General features: G+C 52.2%; 2 protein-coding genes across 2 annotated transcripts; both read left to right on the top strand.

The window, feature by feature from the left end:
- The first annotated feature begins 5,991 nt into the window (after positions 1 to 5,991).
- Positions 5,992 to 11,971, top strand: NFKBIE (NFKB inhibitor epsilon). The gene is made up of 7 exons (XM_053460125.1): positions 5,992 to 6,137; positions 6,700 to 7,158; positions 10,001 to 10,103; positions 10,658 to 10,859; positions 11,052 to 11,140; positions 11,242 to 11,490; positions 11,822 to 11,971. Exons 2-7 carry the CDS (start codon positions 6,788 to 6,790, stop codon positions 11,885 to 11,887), a joined length of 1,080 nt encoding a protein of 359 aa, XP_053316100.1. The 5' UTR covers positions 5,992 to 6,137; positions 6,700 to 6,787; the 3' UTR covers positions 11,888 to 11,971.
- Positions 11,972 to 14,758: 2,787 nt separating this feature from the next.
- On the top strand, positions 14,759 to 20,289 carry SLC35B2 (solute carrier family 35 member B2). The gene is made up of 4 exons (XM_053460123.1): positions 14,759 to 14,865; positions 18,334 to 18,527; positions 18,760 to 18,917; positions 19,020 to 20,289. The coding sequence occupies exons 1-4, from the start codon at positions 14,855 to 14,857 to the stop codon at positions 19,953 to 19,955; spliced, it is 1,299 nt and encodes a 432-aa protein (XP_053316098.1). The 5' UTR covers positions 14,759 to 14,854; the 3' UTR covers positions 19,956 to 20,289.
- The last annotated feature ends 2,475 nt before the right edge of the window (positions 20,290 to 22,764 follow it).

Below are 22,764 nucleotides of genomic sequence, written 5' to 3'. Positions count from 1 at the left end.
GCTATGTTGTCTGTGCATATGTGTTGGCACAGTTTGCAGCCCCCCCCCCCGTTTGCCTGACCCTGTCTGCCCTGTCCGAGGGCTCCCTGCCGTGTGTCCGGTCTGAGGGGTCCCCGCTGTGTGCCCGGTCTGAGGGCTCCCCGCTGTGTGCCCGGTCCGAGGGGTCCCTGCCGTGTGTCCGGTCCGAGGGCTCCCCGCTGTGTGTCCGGTCCGAGGGGTCCCTGCCGTGTGCCCGGTCTGAGGGCTCCCCGCTGTGTGCCCTTTACAAGGGGTCCCTGCTGTGTGCACAGACCGTCTTGTAATAATATCCGGCCTGCAGTGTGTTTCTTTTCACGGCTGTACCTTCCTATCAGTCAATATGCATTGTGGGTTACAAACCGAGCCTCTGCTATCCCAATAGTCGTACTCGACCTGCTCGCCGACCCATGTATGCGTGTGATCATGTATGTGTGTGCACACGTCTGTGTGTTATGCCTTAGCGTATCTGTGTATATCCGGACAGACGCAGTTCCCATGATTCTCCTGCCTTATCTGCTGGGTGTCGGAAACTATCAGAGCTGTCAGGGCAGCCATTGGCTCACTAACGCATTGCGTACATAGAATGTATACGTGCGTAACATGTTTTGCCCCAGGCCCATACGTCACACAGGCCATACGTCATACGAGCCAGGCTCGCGCAGGCTGTGGAGAATACCGGTTACAGGCGGAAGAGGTTAATACCCCGTGCAGCCGTGACTCACACTTTGCGGGTCACGTGCCGGTAGCTTTCCCCACTCTTACACATAATGGGCGACTTGCCTGCTCACCGAGTCATCGGCTTACAAATAGTTAATGAGGTTATGGGGCAGCCGCTTAAATCTCCAGCAGTCACCCTAAGGGTTAATTTATTATTTCTCTGCCGGCCAATCAACCCTTACAGGACCGGCGTGCCCTGATGCCCCCCCCCCCAACAAATGAACGCACATTAACCCTCCAGGGGCACTTTAATACGCTTTCCTCAAAAAGGCCAAATGCCCGTGTAGAAGCTGCAGCTTCCTGATGCCAGTCAGGGGCAGGGAAGCGATGGGGGCACTTCCTGCGCATGCGGGTCTGAGCGCACCCGAGTCCCCTCCAGCCCGGGAATCCGCGCACTTTAATGAGTGCTTGGTGTCCCCTTGCACAATCCCCCCTCCATGGGTTTTTGCCCCTTCCCTCCCCCCCAGCAGGAGGTGTATTCGGGGCGATACGGACACGACAAGTCAGCACACAGCCCCCCCACGGGTGCAAGGCGGGGAGCTGCAGCTTCTCCCTAAGGTAACCGCTTTAGTCATTTAAATGTCTGAAGAACGCAGAACAGCCCCTCGCGGGGTAATTGAATGCACGTTCCTCTATAGGAGGGGTATCAGGGGCAGGGAACCGGCCTTTACGGAGTCACGGACACACCTTGTACCCCCGCTGGGTACGCCTGTCGGTTCTGCAATGCTTCCTGCTGGGATTGAAATGGTTACCCGGTCTGTGCGGGAGGGGGGGGGGAGTTGGGGTTTGGGGGGGTCTGGGCGAGGAGGGCCGAAGTCCGTGGGCAGGGCAGGTGATACACGGTGGGGTCGGACCGGAGGGGTACGGGGCACAGACAATAAACAGCACATACGGCATTACTTAACCCCGGATGGTAATAATAACTGCTATGGGCGGCACTCATTAACCCCGCGCTGTCACACCGACTCCTTACTAGCCATATGAACCCATTATTATATCACTACGTCCCCCCCCGCTGGGAAAATGCTTTTTCTTCCTCATTTAAGAACATTGCAGGGGCCCAAAACTGATGCCACCAACCCCAAGCACCCCCCCCGCACCGCTGGGGCAGATACTCGCTCCCTACCCCCCCACGCTGACAGAGGAGCCAGAGGGAGCAGAAGAGCCAACAAAACTACACGGGTGAGTGTGTCATTATGATAGTGTGTGTTTAAGCGTGTGAGTGTGTGTCATTATGATAGTGTGTGTGTAAGCGTGTGAGTGTGTGTCAGAATGATAATGTGTGTGTAAGCGTGTGTGTCAGTATGATAATGTGTGTGTAAGCGTGTGTCAGTATGATAGCGTGTGTGTAAGCGTGTGAGTGTGTGTCAGTATGATAGCGTGTAAGCGTGAGTGTGTCAGTATGATAGTGTGTGTGTAAGCGTGTGAGTGTGTATCAGTATGATAGCGTGTGTGTAAGCGTGTGAGTGTGTGTCAGTATGATAGCGTGTGTGTAAGCATGTGAGTGTGTGTCAGTATGATAGTGTGTGTAAGCGTGTGAGTGTGTGTCAGTATGATAGCGCGTGTGTAAGCGTGTGAGTGTGTGTCAGTATGATAGTGTGTGTGTGTGTAAGTGTGTGAGTGTGTATCAGTATGATAGCGTGTGTGTAAGCGTGTGAGTGTCAGCATGATAGCGTGTAAGCGTGAGTGTGTGTCAGTATGATAGTGTGTGTGTGTGTGTAAGCGTGTGAGTGTGTGTCAGTATGATAGCGTGTGTGTAAGCGTGTGAGTGTGTCAGTATGATAGTGTGTGTGTAAGCGTGAGTGTGTGTCAGTATGATAGTGTGTGTGTAAGCGTGAGTGTGTGTCAGTATGATAGTGTGTGTGTAAGCGTGTGTGTGTCAGTATGATAGTGTGTGTGTAAGCGTGTGAGTGTGTGTCAGTATGATAGTGTGTGTGTGTAAGCGTGAGTGTGTGTCAGTATGATAGTGTGTGTGTAAGCGTGTGTGTCAGTATGATAGTGTGTGTGTGTAAGCGTGTGTGTGTCAGTATGATAGTGTGTGTGTAAGCGTGTGAGTGTGTGTCAGTATGATAGTGTGTGTGTGTAAGCGTGTGTGTGTCAGTATGATAGTGTGTGTGTAAGCGTGTGTGTGTCAGTATGATAGTGTGTGTGTGTAAGCGTGTGTGTGTCAGTATGATAGTGTGTGTGTAAGCGTGTGAGTGTGTGTCAGTATGATAGTGTGTGTGTGTAAGCGTGTGTGTGTCAGTATGATAGTGTGTGTGTAAGCATGAGTGTGTGTCAGTATGATAGTGTTTGTGTAAGTGTGTCAGTATTTTAGCATGTGTTTTAGTGTGAGTGTGCGTCAGTATGATAGCGTGTGTAAGCGTGAGTGTGTGTCACTATTTTAGCGTGTGTTTTAGTGTGTGTGTGTTAGTGTGAGTAATTATGTTAGTATGTTATGTATGTCTGTAAGTATATTAGTATGTATATTTATATATATGTAACTCTGGGGGAGAGGTATATATGTTATTATGTATATATATAAATAATGTAACTGTGGGGGAGAGGTATATATGTGTGTATATATATTAGAGCTGAAACAACTAATCGATAAAATCGATAATAATCGATTATGAAAATCGTTGGCAACGAATTTCATCATCGATTAATCGAATCTATTTTTATCGATTATAAAAAGAGGTTTTTTTCAGAGCAAATGCTCTGAAAAACTCCTCTCCTTATATAATCCGATCTCAAACAGAGATCGGATTATAACACCGGAATCCAGATCCCCCGCGACGCTGCAGGGGACCTGGATTCCGCTCACTGTCGGCCGGTCTCTCACTTCCGGCTCTCTCCCCCCTCCCATCTGCCTCCTCCCCCCTCCCATACACCGCTCTGCCTCTCTACCCGGCTCCATTGCTGACCGGCACTTTCCCTGCAGCTTCATAGAAGCCACAGTGTAAGTGAAGGGCAGTAATGGAGGCTGTCTGTGCGATGCAGACACTCACAGGCTGACAGAGAATCATCCTCTCTGTCAGCCGGTGGGGGTCTGCATCGCACAGACAGCCTCCGTTATTCACCTTCACTTACACTGTGGCTTCTATGAAGCTGCAGGGAAAGTGCCGGTCAGCAACGAAGCCGGGTAGAGAGGCAGAGCGGTGTATGGGAGGGGGGAGGAGTCAGAGGGTGTATGGGAGCCACCCTCCCATACACCACTCTGGCTCCTCCCCCTCCCATACGCCACTCTGCCTCTCTACCCGGCTCCCTGATGTCTTTTGAACCCCGTTGCTGAGGAGGCAGAGTGGAGTATGGGAGGGGGGAGGAGGCAAAGTGATGTATGAGGGGGGAGGCAAAGTGATGTATGGGAGGGGGAGGAGGCAGAGTGGAGTATGGGAGGGGGAGGAGGCAGGGTGGAGTATGGGAGGGGGGGAGCCAAAATGAGGTATGGGAGGGGGAGGAGCCAGAGTGGTATGGGAGGGGAGGAGCCAAAGTGATGTATGAGAGGGGGAGAAGCCAAAGTGATGTATGGGAGGGGGAGGAGGCAGAGTGGAGTATGGGAGGGGGGAGGAGGCAGAGTGGAGTATGGGGGGGAGCCAAAATGAGGTATGGGAGGGGGAGGAGGCAGAGTGGTGTATGGGAGGGGGGAGGAGGCAAAGTGGTATATGGGAGGGGGAGGAGCCAGAGTGGTGTATGGGAGGGGGGAGGAGGCAAAGTGGTATATGGGAGGGGGAGGAGCCAAAGTGATGTATGAGAGGGGGGGAGCCAAAGTTATGTATGGGAGGGGGAGGAGCCAGAGTGGTGTATGGGAGGGGGAAGGAGACAAAGTGGTATATGGGAGGGGGAGGAGCCAAAGTGATGTATGGGGGGCAAAGTGATGTATGGGAGGGGGCGGAGCCAGAGTAGAGTATGGGAGGGGAAGGAGCCAGAGTGGTGTATGGGTGAGTTATAGTGATGTATGGGGGGTATTATGAATTTCAGGGTATATAGGGGGTATAAGGCATATCGATATTAGGCATATCAGTGGGGCATAAAATATATCTGGGGGTAAAAGGTATATCAGGGGGCTCAGTGGCATATAGGGGGTATAAGGCATATTGATATTAGGCATATCAGTGGGGCATAAAACATATCTGGGGATAAAAGGTATATCAGGGGGCTCAGTTACATATCTCTGGCATATAAGGAGTATCAGGGGGCACAGTGGAATCTGGCATATAAGAGGTATAAGGCATATATGGGGGCAGAGTGGCAAGCTGGGGGTCTGATGTGCATAACCGGGGGCAGTTTGGTAAATAAAAAAAATTAAACAAGGCTTTTTTCTCATAGTTTTTATTAAATATGAAAAATAGTTAACATATGAATTAATATTTACTAATAACTTTGTATTAAAACCTAGTTTGAGAAACACCGTGTTTGGGTTCTTGTAGCTTTTATTATTATGTCAGTAAAATAAGAAGGTGAAAAAAGAGAGGCCATTGCAATAAAGAGATGAAAGTGTAAATTGTAGGTTTTTTATTACATTATCTTAAATTGAAAAAAATTGAATTTTTTTATCCGATTAATCGATTAATCGAAAAAATAATCGGCCAACTAATCGATTATTAAAATAATCGTTAGTTGCAGCCCTAGTATGTATATATATATATATGTAACTGTGGGGGAGAGGTATATATGTTAGTATGTGTGTGTATATATATATATATATATATATATATATATATATATATATGTGTGTAACTGTGGGGGAGAGGTATATATGTTAGTATGTGTGTATGTTTGTATGTGTATATAATGTGACTGTGGGGGAGAGGTATATATGTTAGTATGCGTGTGTGTGTGTATATATATATATATGTGTGTGTGTGTGTGTGTAACTGTGGGGGAGAGGTATATATGTTAGTATGTGTATGTATATGTATATATATATATATATATATATATATATATATATATATATATATATATATATATATATATATATATATATGTTAGTATGTGTGTATATATATAATGTGACTGTGTGACTGTGTGTGTGTGTGTGTGTGTTTTACGGGGAGGCGGGGTCTAGGTGCGTGTATATATATATTTATGTATGGGGGGAGCTTGAGGGCCCCGAGTCCGTGACATGACCCCACGCGTGTCAGAGCCGAGAGTCCCGGATTCGCTCTCCGCGTATTTAGCGGCAGCGGGTTCTGTGAGTCAGGCCGCCTGTGATTGGCCGGCGTTACGCACCGGGCAGTATTCCGGCCGCTGATTGGCGCGAGTCCGAGAACTTCCCTGACAGGACAGCTTCTGGAACGGAGGGCGAAGGACTGAACCGAGGGAAGAGAGCCAGTGCCGGGTGTGCGGCGGAGCACATGGGGCTTTTTACCACAATGTGCGGGGTATGAGGGATTAACTGCCCTGAGCTGGGGCCCTGGGTAAGTACGGAACCCTTTGCCCTCGCCCCCTCCCCGGTGACTCCCCCTCTATGTTTACCCGTGCTCCTCAGTCACCTATTACCCCCTCCCTTCATGTTTACCCCAGTCGCCTATTACCCCCTCCCTTCATGTTTACCCCAGTCGCCTATTACCCCCTCCCTTCATGTTTACCCCAGTCGCCTATTACCCCCTCCTTCCATGTTTACCCCTGCTCCCCAGTCACTTATTGCCGCCCCCCTCCATGTCTGGCCCCTGCTCCCCAGTCACTTTTTTTACCCCCTCCCTGTGATTGCCCCGCTTCTTGATTAGGAGCCACTTTGTGCATGGAGTCAGGGATCAGAGACAAAACACCGTGGGGGCATTTAGCGGAAGGCTCAGTATCCATAACTGCCCCCTTGGCCTCCGGCCTTGTTACCGCGTGTTTAGCTGCCCCGTCTCTGCTCGTGAAGGATGCTTTCGATGAAGTCATGTAAGGGGTTAATGTCTCCTGGGGGGGGGGTGCCCACCTCGTTGCCCTGGCCTCGTTCATATTGCCCTTACGGTGTATTCTTGTGTTTTTTAGGTGTCCGCGAAGCAGCTGAGCTCTTCCTCCAGACGTATTTTTGGCCGGGGTATCTTCCAACTCCGGGGCAATTATTGCTGACCTCGCCATGTCGGAGGAGTGGGGCCAGAAGAAGCTGCCCCCGGAGGAGGGGCGCTATGACTCGGGGATAGCAGACTCAGTCCAGTCCTTGTCTGAATTCGGAGCCTCCAGGTTCCCCTCCCTACCGGAGGCAGAAGAGCCGAAGCTTCAGGATCCACCCCCGCGGGGGGCAGATTCCGCCAAGCCCGGGGTGGTCGAGGCCCACGAGCTGGACAGGACGGACTCTGTGTACGGCTCGTCTTCAATAACTGAGTCGCTGAGCGCCACGTGCGTGCTGTCTATTGCCCCCCAGGGGGGTAAAACTGATGCTGAGGGGGTGAGAAGAGAGGAGCCCCAGGAGCTGGAAGGCCTGAGCTACCTGTCTGAGGAGGGAGACACGTGAGTTTCCCCAAACCCCGCCCCCCGCAACCTGCGCCCCGCCCCCCGCAACCTGCGCCCGTGTACGTCTCTGGGGGCCGGCGGCTCTTCGCGCATGTTTATTGGGAAATCCCCACCGGCCCTCGGTGTCCGTAGCCCTCCGTTCCCCTGACGCAGGCTGTCGCTAGGTGTTATTAGCCACGCTGTTTAACCCCTGGGGTATTTGTCTTGGATTAACGCAGGTGATTACAGTCCAGTGAGTCTCCTCAGTGTTATAACAGATTGCAGGTTCTGCCTTTTGTTTAATTGTTACTATAGAAGCGCAGAAGCCGCCGGCAGATCGGCCCCCGTTGGCCCGTCTAGTCTGTAAGGAATCCAACCTTAATCAGTTGTTGGTCTCGTCTTAGATTCAGGAGCCGTATGTCTATCCCATGCGTGTTTAATACCCTCACTGTATTACCCTCTACCACTTCTGCTGGGAGGCTGTTAAAACTTCCTTTCATTACATAGCCTCTGATCTCGTACTGGTGGAAGGATCAGGCAATCAGAGGGGTCCTGAGAGGTGAACCAGGGGTCTCCAGCCGCCTGGGAGCCCCCTCACTCCGCGGGCCGGGGGACACTCACACTTTCTGGGTTCTTTCCTAAATCTCTCTAAAAAAAAAAAAAAAAAAAAAAAAGCATCTAGATGGCAGAAAATCTGCAAATAATTGATCTTTGTAGCAGTTGAAGGGTTAATAGCCGCTGATCACTTATTCGCACCCTAGGGGACCCCATGCAGAGGCGTCACTGGGGGGTCCCTGGAGATTGGAGGAGGGGGGATTCCCTCCTGTCACCTTCACCGTTTGTCATGGAGAGAGAGTCACTGTGACACTCACACCCCCCCAGCACGTGGCAGAATCCCACCCACAGGGGCGCAACCGCTAACGGCGCATCACCTCCGAGCGTTAACCCTTTACTGTCACAAAGCTTCCACGGCTCGGCACACGGGAAACAGCCTTTATTCTTAGGGCCTGGTGTACTGAATGGGGTTTAGGCAGCCAATGACGCCAGCTGCAGTTTAGAGGAATGGGGGAGAGCGCGGCGGCTGCGGTTTAGAGGAATGGGGGAGAGCGCGGCGGCTGCAGTTTAATGTTAGAGGAATGGGGGAGAGCGCGGCGGCTGCAGTTTAATGTTAGAAGAATGGGGGAGAGCGCGGCGGCTGCAGTTTAATGTTAGATGAATAGGGGAGAGTGCGGCGGCTGCAGTTTAATGTTAGATGAATGGGGGAGAGTGTGGCGGCTGCAGTTTAATGTTAGAAGAACGGGGGAGAGCGCGGCGGCTGCAGTTTAATGTTAGAAGAATGGGGGAGAGCGCGGCGGCTGCAGTTTAATGTTAGAAGAATGGGGGAGAGCGCGGCGGCTGCAGTTTAATGTTAGAAGAATGGGGGAGAGCGCGGCGGCTGCAGTTTAATGTTAGAAGAATGGGGGAGAGCGCGGCGGCTGCAGTTTAATGTTAGAGGAATGGGGGAGAGCGCGGCGGCTGCAGTTTAATGTTAGAAGAATGGGGGAGAGCGCGGCGGCTGCAGTTTAATGTTAGAGGAATGGGGGAGAGCGCGGCGGCTGCAGTTTAATGTTATTTCCTGTGGCGCTCGGGTAGTAACGCTGCATCTTCCGTGGCGTGTTTTGGGTACAATGTGGCGTTTCGTGTAAATGGGGAACAGGAAGTGGATTCTCAGAACGGGGATCCATAAGAGGAAGCGACCGCACTCTGATCCTGCCGGGATTCTCGCTTTACCTCCTCTGCCTGGGTGTCTGATCAGAGCAGGGGGGGGGTTTCTTTTCTTATACATAGAAAAGTTCTCCCGGCAGGAAGCGCAAGAAAAACTCCTTCCCCCGCAGCTCGCGTGTCCAGGGATGTTTACAGATCGGTAGATCTGTTAGAATCCCCTCTTATGTGTATACAATGGGAACGGCCGCCCCAACTTCCTGTTCTCAGGATCTGCAGGATTATTCCTCCCCATTCGGTTCTCTCCCCTATTATATTTTTATAAAATCTGCGTTCTGCTACCAGGGGATCTTTCAACCCCCAGGTCTAAAAAGCTAAAGGGCTCCCCCGGCAGTGTTTGGGGGGGCCCGTGCTGTTACTCCCCCGGCAGTGTTTGGGGGGGCCCGTGCTGTTACTCCCCCGGCAGTGTTTGGGGGGGCCCGTGCTGTTACTCCCCCGGCAGTGTTTGGGGGGGCCCCGTGCTGTTACTCCCCCGGCAGGGCACGGGGGCCCCGCGCTGTTTACTTCCTAAACCGGTCTGCCAGAAAGTGAAAGTTCCCCAGGAAGCGGTCGGAGTTATTTTGAAATCTCGGTGGAAATCCCCTGCTGTCTGCAGCGTGAGTCACGTGTCCGGCTGGCAGCGGGGGGCGTCTCTCTCGTTCCGGCCCGGGGCGTCTCTCTCATTCCGGCTGGCAGCGGCGGCCGTCTCTCTCATTCCGGCCCGGGGCGTCTCTCTCATTCCGGCCCGGGGCGTCTCTCTCATGCCGGACGATAAAAGTATCGCGTCGTGACTGTTGTGTCCTGGCTTTCGAGTCCTTGTAACAAGCGATAGAATGCCTCTGGGGGGGGGGCTGTAGCTGTTGGGACCACATTAAGAAAATGGCCAACCGCTGAATAAAGTGCGCCTCCTTCCAGTGGAGGCCGACGAGCGCCTGGGTCGCAGTGACACGAATACGCTCTGTCTGCGCATGCGGAGCCCTCGTCTGATTGGTGGGAGGATACCATGCGCGTGCAGGTGTTCAGCCCGGGAGCGTGCATTAGCCATATGGTACGGAACAAGATGCCCCCTGCTGGCCACAAGTCCTGTTACTTTGAGTAATGTGATGCGTTTCTCCCGCAGGATCCTGCACCTCGCCGTCATTCACTCCATGCAGGAGCTGGCGCTCTATTTCATCGCCGTGGCCCCCAAGGACGTCCTGGATATCCAGAATGATCTGTACCAGGTATGTGGCCCCAGCCTTAACCCTTTGAGCAGCAGAACGCTTTAAAATGTTACGGGGTCACCGGCCGTGGGGCGAAACGGTCTGCCAGGAGCCGCGGCCTTTTATTAATTCTGCGCAGGAAGCGCATTTAGGAGGCGGGCGCCGTTTAACTCTCTAATTATCAGATGGTGGAGACTCCTGTCTGTGTCACCCCGCGGTGGGAGGGGCGGACTCCGTGTCCCGTAGCTCTCTCCTGTCTGTCGCCCCGCAGTGGGAGGGGCGGACTCCGTGTCCCGTAGCTCCCTCCTGTCTGTCACCCCGCAGTGGGAGGGGTGGACTCCGTGTCCCGTAGCTCTCTCCTGTCGCCCCGCAGTGGGAGGGGCGGACTCCGTGTCCCGTAGCTCTCTCCTGTCTGTCGCCCCGCAGTGGGAGGGGCGGACTCCGTGTCCCGTAGCTCTCTCCTGTCTGTCACCCCGCAGTGGGAGGGGCGGACTCCGTGTTGCAGTGCTGGCGTGTGATGTACCTGATCTGTAAGTCTTTTTCCCCCGATTTCTCTCGACCCCCCCCCCCCGCAGACGCCCCTGCACCTGGCTGTTTACCTGGATCAGGTGAAGGTGGTGGAGTCTCTGGTGGAGAAAGGAGTCAACCTGGAACTGCAGGACAGGAAGGGCAACACAGCTCTGCACGTGGCCTGCGAGAACCAGCACTTGGATAGTGCCAGGATCCTGCTCCAGGGGCCACGGGGCCCCCAGAACCTTCACCTGCAGAACTGGAATGGTAAGAGGCGCCTCATTTGTGTAAAAGATATATAATAAAACACATTTCTGCCGACCGATTTCACTTATACTGCGCGTGCCACTGAGACGTTTTGGAACCTGCGCCGCTCTCCTTTCTCGTGAAGAGCCTTCTCCTGCAGCCGCGAGGTAATAGTACGTCAATGTCTCTTTCTGATTCTCGTTATCTCCTCAGGTCTGGCCTGTCTGCACATCGCCACCATGAAGAGAGACCTCTCCCTCACCTCTCTCTTACTGGAGCACGGAGCCGACATCAACGACCAGGTGACGGTCTAGTTCTGCACTAACCCCCGAGGTCTCTCTGACCCTCTCCTCCCCATCTCTTGTTGGGCTCCTTTGCTAAGTTTGTGTCCTTTTGAATGCAGGAGGGCACCAGCGGGAAGACCCCCCTGCATCTGGCGGTGGAGATGCTGGACTCCGCTCTGCTCGCTCAGTTATTACAGCATCGCCCCCAAGTGGACGCTCTCATGTATAACGGCTGCACCCCTCTGCACCTGGCGGTGGGCCGGAAGGACGCCGGTTTGGCCCGGCTGCTTTGCCAAGCGGGGGCCGATACCCTGCAGAGGAACCGCGAGGGGGACACCCCCCAGGATCTGGCAGAAGGAAATAATCAGGTGGGGGGCCGCAAGCACTTTACATACACCAGTGTTAACCCTTTGCCTGCCGGATGTTCAGGGCATCTGATGGCGGTAAATGGGTGTCGGGTTCCCGGTATTCGGTGATCCTGCTCAACATTATGAGTGGTGACCCTGATGTAGCCCATTGGGAGGCGGGGCCCAGTGCGAAAAGTCTGTTGTAATTTCATGTGGAATTAGAATATAACGGGTTGGTGCCGAGGGCCGAGCGGCTGCCTCGTTGTGGTCCGGCCGCGTTGTACCCAACCTTCTCTCCCTCCATACAGACTTATTAAAAAGTAAAACGCGTCTCCGTGTCTTTTCCCCGCAGCTCCTGGCTCTTCTGCCGTTCGACGACTTGAAGATCTCCGGGAAGCCGGTTGTGACGTCGGCGTGAGACGTTGCTGGCTGGGGGGAGCTTGCTGCGCAGGTTCCCCGGCGCTCTTTGACTATAGACGCTCTGGATCAGGACACAAATAAATTAGACGGTGAGGAGGGAACCATTAGTCACGGGGGGACCGGTGTGCTCTTGGCTCCCCGTTTGGCAGCACTCATAGCATGGAGGAGCGTACCCCCCCCCTCTGCTCTGCTTCTTGGAGGCAGCCGGCTGCGGAGTTCTGCTGAGCAGCACTGGAGGATGTCGTAAAGCTTCTAACGTTGGAGTTCTGGGCTGTGAACCCGGCGCAAGGGATTTCCGTGTTAACTCATTTAGTTAATTTGTTCTCCACGAGGGACCGCGTTGCAGCCAGTCCCTACGTCAGCAGGATTTCTGAACCTCATACTGGACAAGGCTAACGGGGGGGGGGGGGGGCACCTTACTGCGGCACAGACGTGGAGCCTGGATTTATTGCCCCACTGCCCTTCCTCCGCGTGTCTGGGAATCACTTGTCAGGATGTACTTTAGCTGCCATGTTTGTTCCTGAGGCTTTATGTTATTCTGCTGTGTCTGCCCCATATCCGCCGCCAGTATACTCACCAGACGCTGTGTCGCCCATAATCGGCTCTTGTGGCTCCGTGACCCCTCCGGTATTCTAATGTATTTACCATAAAGGACATTATTTATCAAGGAAAAGAGCAATTCTTGGACAAACTCATAAATACGGCGCAAACACATTCCACTGGTTACTATGGCAACTACACCAAGCAGCACTTTACCCAAACCTCGCCTCTCCTTAACCATTCGGTTTCTTTCTTAAAGATTCCACTTATGTTACAATAAAAATAAACGCTGCGGACAAATAAACCTAAAGCTTTGTGTAACTGCCCGTTTTCTGGTGTTTTTTCTGTGGGTGATTTTGTATAGAACCGGCTGTGTATAATGTATAGGTAAATCAGCGAGCCGGCCCCCTGTATAATGTATAGGTAAATCAGCGAGCCGGGGCGCCTATATAATGTATAGGTAAATCAGCGAGCCGGCCCCCTGTATAATGTATAGGTAAATCAGCGAGCCGGCCCCCTGTATAATGTATAGGTAAATCAGCGAGCTGGGGCGCCTATATAATGTATAGGTAAATCAGCATCCAGGGGTCCCTGTACAATGGCATCTCCAGCCTTCATATTTAGGGGGGGACAGGGGGCAATTATAAAACGCTACATATACACAAACATGCGTTAGACATGCATTTTTAACGACATAACCTGTACTTATCTCTTTGAAGTAAAGACTGTGATTGAAATCTGATTAAAAACTAAACTGGCAGTTATTTTTCATTATTTTACGTACTGGTACGTCCAAAAAATGCATCCCAAGAATCCCCTGTAGACGTACCAGTACGTCCGGCTTTCTGCTGTCTGATCTGATGTAACGGCTTCTGGCGCGAACGCCGTAAAACTGTTACATCTTTAAACACCCATGGTGCGATCGGGCATTCCCTCGGAGGACAGGATATCCCTGCAGGGGGCTCGCCGGGAGGTTTCTCACTCTCCTCCCATGCTGCAAAACGAAACGGAGAAAAGAAATGGTAAGTGATTTAAAAAAATAAATTCACCAAAACACGATAAATAATTAAAAAAACCAAACACATCACTGGCATCAACAACATTCAAGAGGACCTCTAACCATCAAAACAAAATATATATATATATATATAAAAAAACCTTACATCCCACTGCCCTAACACAACATCTGCCCAGTATACCCCTCCTGCCCCCGTTCACAACCCCCAAACCCCTTAAGCCATAAGCATAAAAATTCTACGAATAATGTACACTTTATAGTATGCTCCCTATAAGGGCCGGGAAAGTCTGGAAAATCTATATAAATGAGGTATTTCTGAAATCAGGAATTGATAAACTTGGAGGGGATTTTCTGTCACCTAATTCTGTGAGGTAAAAAAGTGTTTTTAGCTGAAAATTTAGAATGAGAAATTTAGTAATCTAACTGGCATCAAAAGAAAGCTCTATCTCTCCTTGAAAAAACGATGTATAGTTTACACGGATGCACTATTCACAGGAAAAGAATAATCGCTGAACCGACAAAAACCCCTGGGATTGAAGAGGTTAATATGGACCCTGCTGCCGATATATATATATAAGTATTAGCCCCTGCTGCCAATTATATATATATATATATATTAGCCCCCTGCTGCCAATTATATATATATATATATATATATTAGCCCCTGCTGCCAATTATATATATATATATATATTAGCCCCTGCTGCCAATTATATATATATATATATATTAGCCCCCTGCTGCCAATTATATATATATATATATATATATTAGCCCCTGCTGCCAATTATATATATATATATATATTAGCCCCCTGCTGCCAATATATTTTATAGTGAAAAAATTGGACCCTACCCAGGCATTTCCTTGGGCCCCGCTCCCCGCTCCCTAGCATGCAATCCCTCCCTCCGCTACCACACCAAAAAAAAAATATTTGCCACACTGACTGCAGATCAGGGGAAGTGGGAGTCGGTGCCGTCTTCCCTCCTTCTGAGCTCAAGGCGCTCTGTCCCCCAGTAGCTGCTTGTTGGTACAGTTAGTCCTCCCCGCTGACAGAGGGCGCTGCGGTGACGCTCCGCGAGGCGCTCTGTCCCCCGGTAGCTGCTTGTTGGTGCAGTGAGTCCTCCCCGCGGACAGAGGGCGCTGCGGCGACGCTCTGCGAGGCGGTCTCTCCCCCGGTAGCTGCTTGTTGGTGCAGTGAGTCCTCCCCGCGGATAGAGGGCGCTGCGGTGACGCTCCGCGAGGCGCTCTCTCCCCCGGTAGCTGCTTGTTGGTGCAGTGAGTCCTCCCCGCGGATAGAGGGCGCTGCGGTGACGCTCCGCGAGGCGCTCTGTCCCCCGGTAGCTGCTTGTTGGTGCAGTGAGGGCTCCAGCTCCGCTCTCCGATCAGAGTCCCGGATCCTTAGCCATGGGGGGCAGGTAGGTGTCGGGCTGTGGGCCGTGGGGTGATGTCACTGATGCAGGCGGCTCCTGGTGTGCGGGGGTCGGGTGTGTACGGACTGTGGAACGGTGTCGGGTAGTTTATAGCCAGTCTCGGGGTAAATGGGCAGACTATCTGAGTTAATGATATCTGAGTGCCCCGATTGGTTCTTTTCTCCCTGCTTTATCACAGCTGGAATCCCTGCTTGAATTCAGGTGACTTAATTCAGAATATATTTACCTCCCGACAAGTCACGGTTTCCATGACAACAGTTATCAGGACCATTTGGTGCCTCCATTAGTGAGTCCCTGCGATAGGTTTTGTTGGGCTATTAAAGGGTTAACGAGGGGCAAATAATTGAGACGGTTCCCTGGAGGCAGAAAGACTCTTCTAAAAGCGGGGGGGGGGGGATACAGTAACTCCTGCAGCCCCCGTCAGTCCATGCGTGTGTGTGCCCTGTCTGTGCACCCGTGTGTTATGCCTGTGTATGTTCTGTGTGTCCTCCCGCGTGTTATGTTTGTGTTGTGTATGCGTGCTGTGTTATGTCTGTGTTGTGTGTGTATGTTCTGTGTGCCCTCCCGCGTGTTATGTTTTGTGTTGTGTATGTTTTGTGTGTATGTGTGCTGTGTTGTGTGTGTACGTGCCGTGTGTCCGCGTGCTGTGTTATGTCTGTGTACGTGCCGCGTGTCCGCCCGTGTGTTGTCTGTGTACGTGCCGTGTGTCCTCCCGTGTGTTATGTCTGTGTTGCGTATGTTTTGTGTGTATACGTGCGTGTTATGTCTGTGTTGCGTGTGTCCACGTGCCGTGTTATGTCTGTGTTCCGCGTGTACGTGCCGTGTGTCCCTGCTCCGTGTTTTTATTGCCGCCGCTCCCCGCTTTATGGTTCGGGAGTTCTCACTTTATGCAATTCCTTTACTCTGCCTGGACTGCTTCCACTGGGAGTCCATTCCTGGTATCTACTTCCCTCTCTGGGGGGGTCCGCTTCCCGTTACCCGTCTGTCTACCACTAACCGTTTAGTTAACATGCTCCGCTCTCATATGCTTGATGTATGTTTTGTTATTGGGGCCACATGCCGTGTTAGGGGCTCCTATGCCTGATACCCATTGGGGGCCTTGAGGGGTATTTCCCAGGCTGGGCGCAGGCATGTGGCATGACACGTTAACCCTTACACACGTTAGTGACACGTAACCTCACTGCCCCCCTCCCCCGCCCCGTCGCCCGCACTCAATCCTCTCTTTATCCCCCCCCCCTTGGCAGCCTGCAGACAGACCGGGCATTGTGTGCACGGAGTCTGAACCCCAGCGGCCACCAAGCGGTTAAACCGGATTCTGATCTCTGTTAATTCAGATTAAAAAACAGGGGGGGGCGATGGAGAGGGGGGGGAAGGAAATGCGAGAAAGAGAGAGATGGGGGGGACATTTAAATCCATAAAGGGTTAATAAAGGACGGGAGGGAATTTATTTCAGAGGAGGAGAAAAATTACAACAAGAGACCGGAATCTAACGCTAGAGAGTCAGAGACTGAGATGGAGGGGAGTTTTACTTTACTGAGAGGGTGGGAGATAAGTGGAACAGCCTCCCAGCAGAGGTGGTAGAGGGTAATACAGTGAGGGGATTAAACATGCATGGGATAGGCATATGACTAGAAGGGCCAGATGGGGCCGATGTGCCGGCGAGTTCCGGGTTCTATACCCAGCCGAAGGGTGCGGCCAGTACGGGGTGTGTTATTCTTACTGGTTTCCACAGCTGCTGCCTCCTCTGTTGGATTAGAGATGCCCCCCCCATCCCCACTTATATAAAAGTTTTGGGGACATGAGCAGCCGGGGTTAGGAAGCAGCGGTAACGGCACAGGAAGTGGGGAGCGCGAGGCACAAAGGCTTCCCCTGTTGTTTGGAAGCATTTCTACCTCTATCGGTTCCGCAGAATAATCGCCCGTTATTGGAAGTGGTGCAGACGCGTTAACCCCTTCAGCCCACGATGTACTGTGCTGTCATGTAACCCTTTAATTTTTGCCCCTCTAACACAGGGCTTGACAAATTTGTTGTGAATCTAGGCGCCAGCTAAAAAAGTTAGGAGCCAGTATTTTTTTTTAAACTAACAGTTGGTCAGGAGGGATCCGATCATCATCAGCCCACTTACTAAACTCACAGCGCTTGACCTGGAAGCACCCTGGACTTTCAGGTCAGTGCTGTTTTTTTGGGTTTTTTTTTTTTTTAAATAATTTTTTTTGATATATATATTTTTTTTAACACTTTCAATGCTGATGTTCCATTGGAGCACAGCATTGATTGATATTTAGTCCCCACAAGCTTGTGGGGACAAATGTTAACCCCTGCAATGCCACGAATGTGTTATAAACAATTGTGGAATTGAAGGGGTTAACGCTGCACTGTCGCTCTCATGGAGCGATCAGGCAGCAGGGGGGTGTTGGGGCTGGTCTCCACACTCATGTGGAGACCAAAGAACCCTCTCACCCTGTCCCTGAAGCTGCCTCTGGCAGCTGGGAAGCAATTGCTGGTCTATAGACCAGCCATTGCAGGGGGGAGTCTCTGATGACTGCTGTAGGCTTCCATGCCTACAGGAGTCATCATAGGGCTTGTGGGGGCTCGTTTTTGCTGTTGCTGGTCTGCCTGGACTTTCAGGCAGACCACCAGCAGCAGAGCCCCTTGAAAAACGGGAATTAACCCCTAAATGCCGCGATCGCGGCATTGAAGGGGTTAACGCTGCCCTGTCGCTCTCATGGAGCGATCAGGCAGCAGGGGGATGTTGTGTCAGGTCCCCACACTTGTGTGGGGACCCAATCAACACTGAACCCCCTTTCCTGAAGCTGCCTGTGGCAGCTGAAAACGCTATTGCAGGTTTCTCTGCAATCGCGGTTTCAGCCTACAGGATCACTCCGTGGGAGTGATCTCAGGCTCGGGGGCGGGCTCTGAGTGGCTGTGCTGTCTGCCCAGACTCCTGGGCAGACAGCAACAGCAGCGCCCCCGCGTGGTGACACGGGGGCATTTTTTTGTGAATGTAAGAGGCTGACAAACTCCTAGGCGCCAGGACAAAATTCTGAGTCGCCATGGCGACCTGGCGCCTGGGATTTGTCGAGCCCTGCTCTAACATACAAGACCGGGCCCCGCCTCTCACAGCCGTGCAGCAGGACCCCCGGATACACGCCTTGTAACCGCTGATGTCATGTGATTGCCGCGCAGCGATTAGATGTTTCTGGATGGCATCTTATCTCAACCCCCCCCCCCATCTCCACAAACTGCCAGACTGGACTGAGTAACGCTCATTAACCCATTGGGTGCCATGTGCTGCCCCATCTGCTCACTGCAGGGGCTACAGACTCACCTGACCCAAAATACCCCCCAAAAATAACGCTTTGTCTCCCCCCAGCTCGCTGCCCCTCCTCTCTGTTCTGGGGGTGCTGCGTTTATCGGGGTCCGGGGCCGGTGTAACGATTTGTCTCCCCCCAGCTCGCTGCCGCTGCTGCTCCTCTGTGTTTTGGGGGTCTGCGCCGAGGACCCCCCGCCTGCGGTTCCTGCGTCGGATCCATGGGGGGAGTTCTGGCTGGTGCGCTTCGTGGTGAACATTGCCGGTTATGGCACCATCCTGGTTCCCGGCTTCCTGCTCATCAAGTACTTCAAGCGCAGGAACTATCTGGAGACAGGTAAGGGCCCCTCTGTGGCCCCAGGACTTTGCCCCAGTACACGGCCCAGACCCCGTCACGCCCTCCCGAGACCCCCACAGCTTGGTGTCCTGTGAGTGTCACGTCCCACGTGTCTCATGTCGGCCGCCGGGTTGGAAGGGGTTCTGCCGCCTCTGGTGTGATGAAGGAACGGGTTCTCATTTTACCCCGTTGTGAGTCTCTTTCGATGCGTTTCTGCCCCTCTCTGCTGCAGGCCGCGGCCTCTGTTACCCCGCGGTGAAATCCTGTGTTTTTGGGAATGAGTCCAAGTCTGCTGCCCCCGAGGAGCCTTCATCCGCCGCCAGGACGGACGCGGACCCTTCGACCACCCAGCAAGCCTTGAGACTGCTCTTCTGTGCAGCGGGACTGCAGGTGAGATCTCGGGGGTGACGGTAGGGAGACGGGCCGTGTATATGCGTAGCGTCTCTGCGTTCCCGCGTCGCTCACCCTCTTTTGTCGCTTCCGTTCGTTCAGATTTCCTACCTGACGTGGGGCGTCCTGCAGGAGCGGGTCATGACGCGCACGTACGGCTCGGAGGAGGGCGGCCGCGGCGAGCGCTTCCGGGACTCCCAGTTCCTGGTTTTCATGAACCGGATCCTGGCGCTGACCGTGGCCGGAATGTACTGCGCCTTCACCAAGCAGCCCCGCCACGGCGCCCCCATGTACAAATACTCCTTCGCCTCGCTCTCCAACATCCTGAGCAGCTGGTGCCAGTACGAGGCCCTCAAGTTCATCAGCTTCCCCACCCAGGTCCTGGCCAAGGCGTCCAAGGTCATCCCGGTCATGCTGATGGGTAAACTGGTGTCTCACAAGACCTACGAGTACTGGGAGTACCTGACGGCCGTCCTCATCTCCGTCGGGGTCAGCATGTTCTTGCTGTCCAACGGCGGAGGCGCTCGGGCTTCCGGAGTCACCACCTTCTCCGGCGTCGTCATCCTGTCCGGCTACATCGTCTTCGACAGCTTCACGTCCAACTGGCAGGACTCCCTGTTTAAGTACAAGATGTCCTCGGTGCAGATGATGTTTGGGGTGAACCTCTTCTCCTGCCTGTTCACGGTGGGCTCTCTGCTGGAGCAGGGGGCCTTGGTGGAAGCCGCTCGCTTCATGATCCGCCACCCGGATTTTGCGTTCCACGCCTCGCTGCTCTCCGTCTGCTCGGCCTTCGGCCAGCTCTTCATCTTCTACACCATCAACAAGTTCGGTGCGGCCGTTTTCACCATCATCATGACTCTGCGTCAGGCCCTGGCCATCCTCCTGTCCTGTCTGATCTACGGCCACCCGGTCACCGCCGTGGGAGCGGTGGGCTTGGCCGTGGTCTTCCTTGCGTTGTTCTTGCGGGTCTACGCCCGGGGGAGGATGAGGAGGAAGGGGAAGAAGGCCGCGGACCCCCCGGCCGTGCAGAAGGTGTGAGAGGGACCCGGTGGCCAGGAGGACCCTTGTATTTGGCGTTAATGGAGCCTTTGCCGGTAGTCGGCGGAAACGCAAAGCGCTCGCCTCGGACTTTTTTTTCCCTTCTTCTTTTTTAATTATTACTCTTTTTAGCGTTTGTCGCTTTGAGTCCCGCGGAGTCACAGACTGAGAGGGAGACGCACGTGGCCTCAGCTGCACCGGCTCGGGGAGGACGTCGGCCGCGTGGCCCCCGCTGGCTTTGTGTAATTAGGAAGGAGGAGGACGTTGACCTCGTGACTTGTTATTTTTATTCATTCCCGGGCCGGGCTCTTCTATTAAATGGTCCATTTCCTTATTGTGCCTCCTCTTGTCGTATCTGCCCCTATTGGGGGGTGAGTCGGGACACCGGGGGCAGCTTCCTGGGGCTGTTGGGCAGATGAATGAATTCAGAGTTATATGGATTTTTAGTGATGGCTCCGGGTTTCACTCTCCAGAAAGGAGACCCCGTAGGACCTTCACGCTCTGGGGGCCGGGGGGGCTTATGTATGACTAGCCTGCTCCGCCTCTGCTGAATAAGCCCCGCTGGAGCTCTCTGGGTTAATATATATATATACATACATACATGATGTGTAGGGGTTGGCGCCCCGCTCTTACCGTGTATTATATGGCCTAGGTGACCAGGTGACCACCTAACCCCCCAGCAGGGGCCCTCAAACTGTGGGGCTCAGCACGAGCAGACGCAGAGAAGTCACAGCAGTCTCCCTTTCAATCGGCGATTGGCAACGCGCCCCCCCCCCTCCGGGGGTTCATTTCTCTCTCTCTCTCTGCCGAGATCCTCGTTAATTCTCGTTCTGACTCAATCTGTGATCCACTGACTGGGAACCGACGCTCCGGGGCATTATTACATACACGCTGCATCCACACAGCCGCTTCCCTGTAAATAGACTTTGTGCCCTACTGTGGGGTATTTGTGTAACTGAGCGGGGCATTTAGGAGAATAATGGGGTTTATTTGCCCCGTTTAGTTTATAAAGCCGTTTCCTGCTGTTTCTATACACATTATCGGGACTTTTAGGGCCGTAGAACCCTGCGATACCCTCATACCCAGCAAACATTCTCACCTCCTAGAAAAGAGGGTCTTTGGGGGTGTGGGGCCCAGAGAGGGACTGGACAAACTGAACAGGGACACTGGGTAGGTATGCGTGACATGTCGGGAATTCCCCCACCTGAAGGAAGTGGCCGGCTTGTTGTTGCGTGATGAATTGCGTGTTTATCAGTTAATTGCCCCTGCAGACACTCCCGGCCCTGGGGGGGGGCAGGAAGAACACGGAGCGGATCCGGTCGGGTTCTAAGGATTTAAACCGGCAGCGGCAAATAATCGCCAATAATAATAATAATAAAACACGTCAGCTGATAACGGAACTTAAACCGGGGGGGGATCATCTTTTCTTGGTGTCCCCATCAGAATCGCGTAGCTCCAGCTCGGCCCCTCATAACCGGGTGACGAGAGACCTTTAACCAGTTACTGCCCGGCTAGGAGTAGGCGCTGTACTTCCCAAAATGGGATGGGGTAACGTTTGGGGAGAATGGTTGGGAGGGCAGATGTATTTCTTATGTTTCAGTTCATGTGGGGTTTAGCTTTTTCTTGCTTATACAGTTTTCATTTCTCTTCGGGGGTTCGGAGAGGGTGAGAAAGCCTTTAAGTTGTGATAATTAGGGCAGCCTCAACGAACGGGGGGTCAACTCCCCCCCCCAGCGATATATTTTCGACTTCCTTAAGAGATAAAACTTTACTCTTTCACCCGGTGTCGATCCGCCTCTCATTACCTTTTATTTAATCCTTTTATTTAATTTAATCCTTTTATTTAATCCTTTTATTTAATCCTTTTATTTAATCCTTTTAAACTCTCAGCCAATGGGTGTGTGAGGAGCGCGGCTGCAGCGCCACCTGGTGGGCATCTCTAGGAAGTGCCTTTAGTGATTCAGCCACCTGTATACTGCCCCCCCCATGCAGATCCGGGGCGGGGGTCTCAGAGGGGCATGGGGGGCATTTTTAACCCTATCAGACACACACAGCCTATAAATATATATATACATACACTCACTTACCCTATAAATATATATACACACACTATCCCTACACACTCACTTACACTATAAAAATATATATACACACACACACAGCCTATAAATATATATATATATATATATACTCAGACCGTCCCTACACACTCACTCACCCTATAAATATATATATATACTCAGACCGTCCCTACACACTCACTCACCCTATAAATATATATATATACTCACACCGTTCCTACACACTCACCCTATAAATATATATATATATATATATATATATACTCAGACCGTCCCTACACACTCACTTACCCTATAAATATATATATATACTCACACCGTTCCTACACACTCACCCTATAAATATATATATATACTCACACCGTCCCTACACACTCACTTACCCTATAAATATATATATATACTCACACCGTTCCTACACACTCACCCTATAAATATATATATATACTCACACCGTCCCTACACACTCACTTACCCTATAAATATATATATATACTCAGACCGTCCCTACACACTCACTCACCCTATAAATATATATATATACTCACACCGTTCCTACACACTCACCCTATAAATATATATATATACTCAGACCGTCCCTACACACTCACTCACCCTATAAATATATATATATACTCACACCGTTCCTACACACTCACCCTATAAATATATATATATATACTCACACCGTCCCTACACACTCACTCACCCTATAAATATATACACAC

This window comes from Spea bombifrons, chromosome 3, assembly GCF_027358695.1.
Source record: "Spea bombifrons isolate aSpeBom1 chromosome 3, aSpeBom1.2.pri, whole genome shotgun sequence".
Classification (NCBI taxonomy): Eukaryota; Metazoa; Chordata; class Amphibia; order Anura; family Pelobatidae; genus Spea; species Spea bombifrons.
This window is presented reverse-complemented; position numbering and strand designations above follow the sequence as displayed.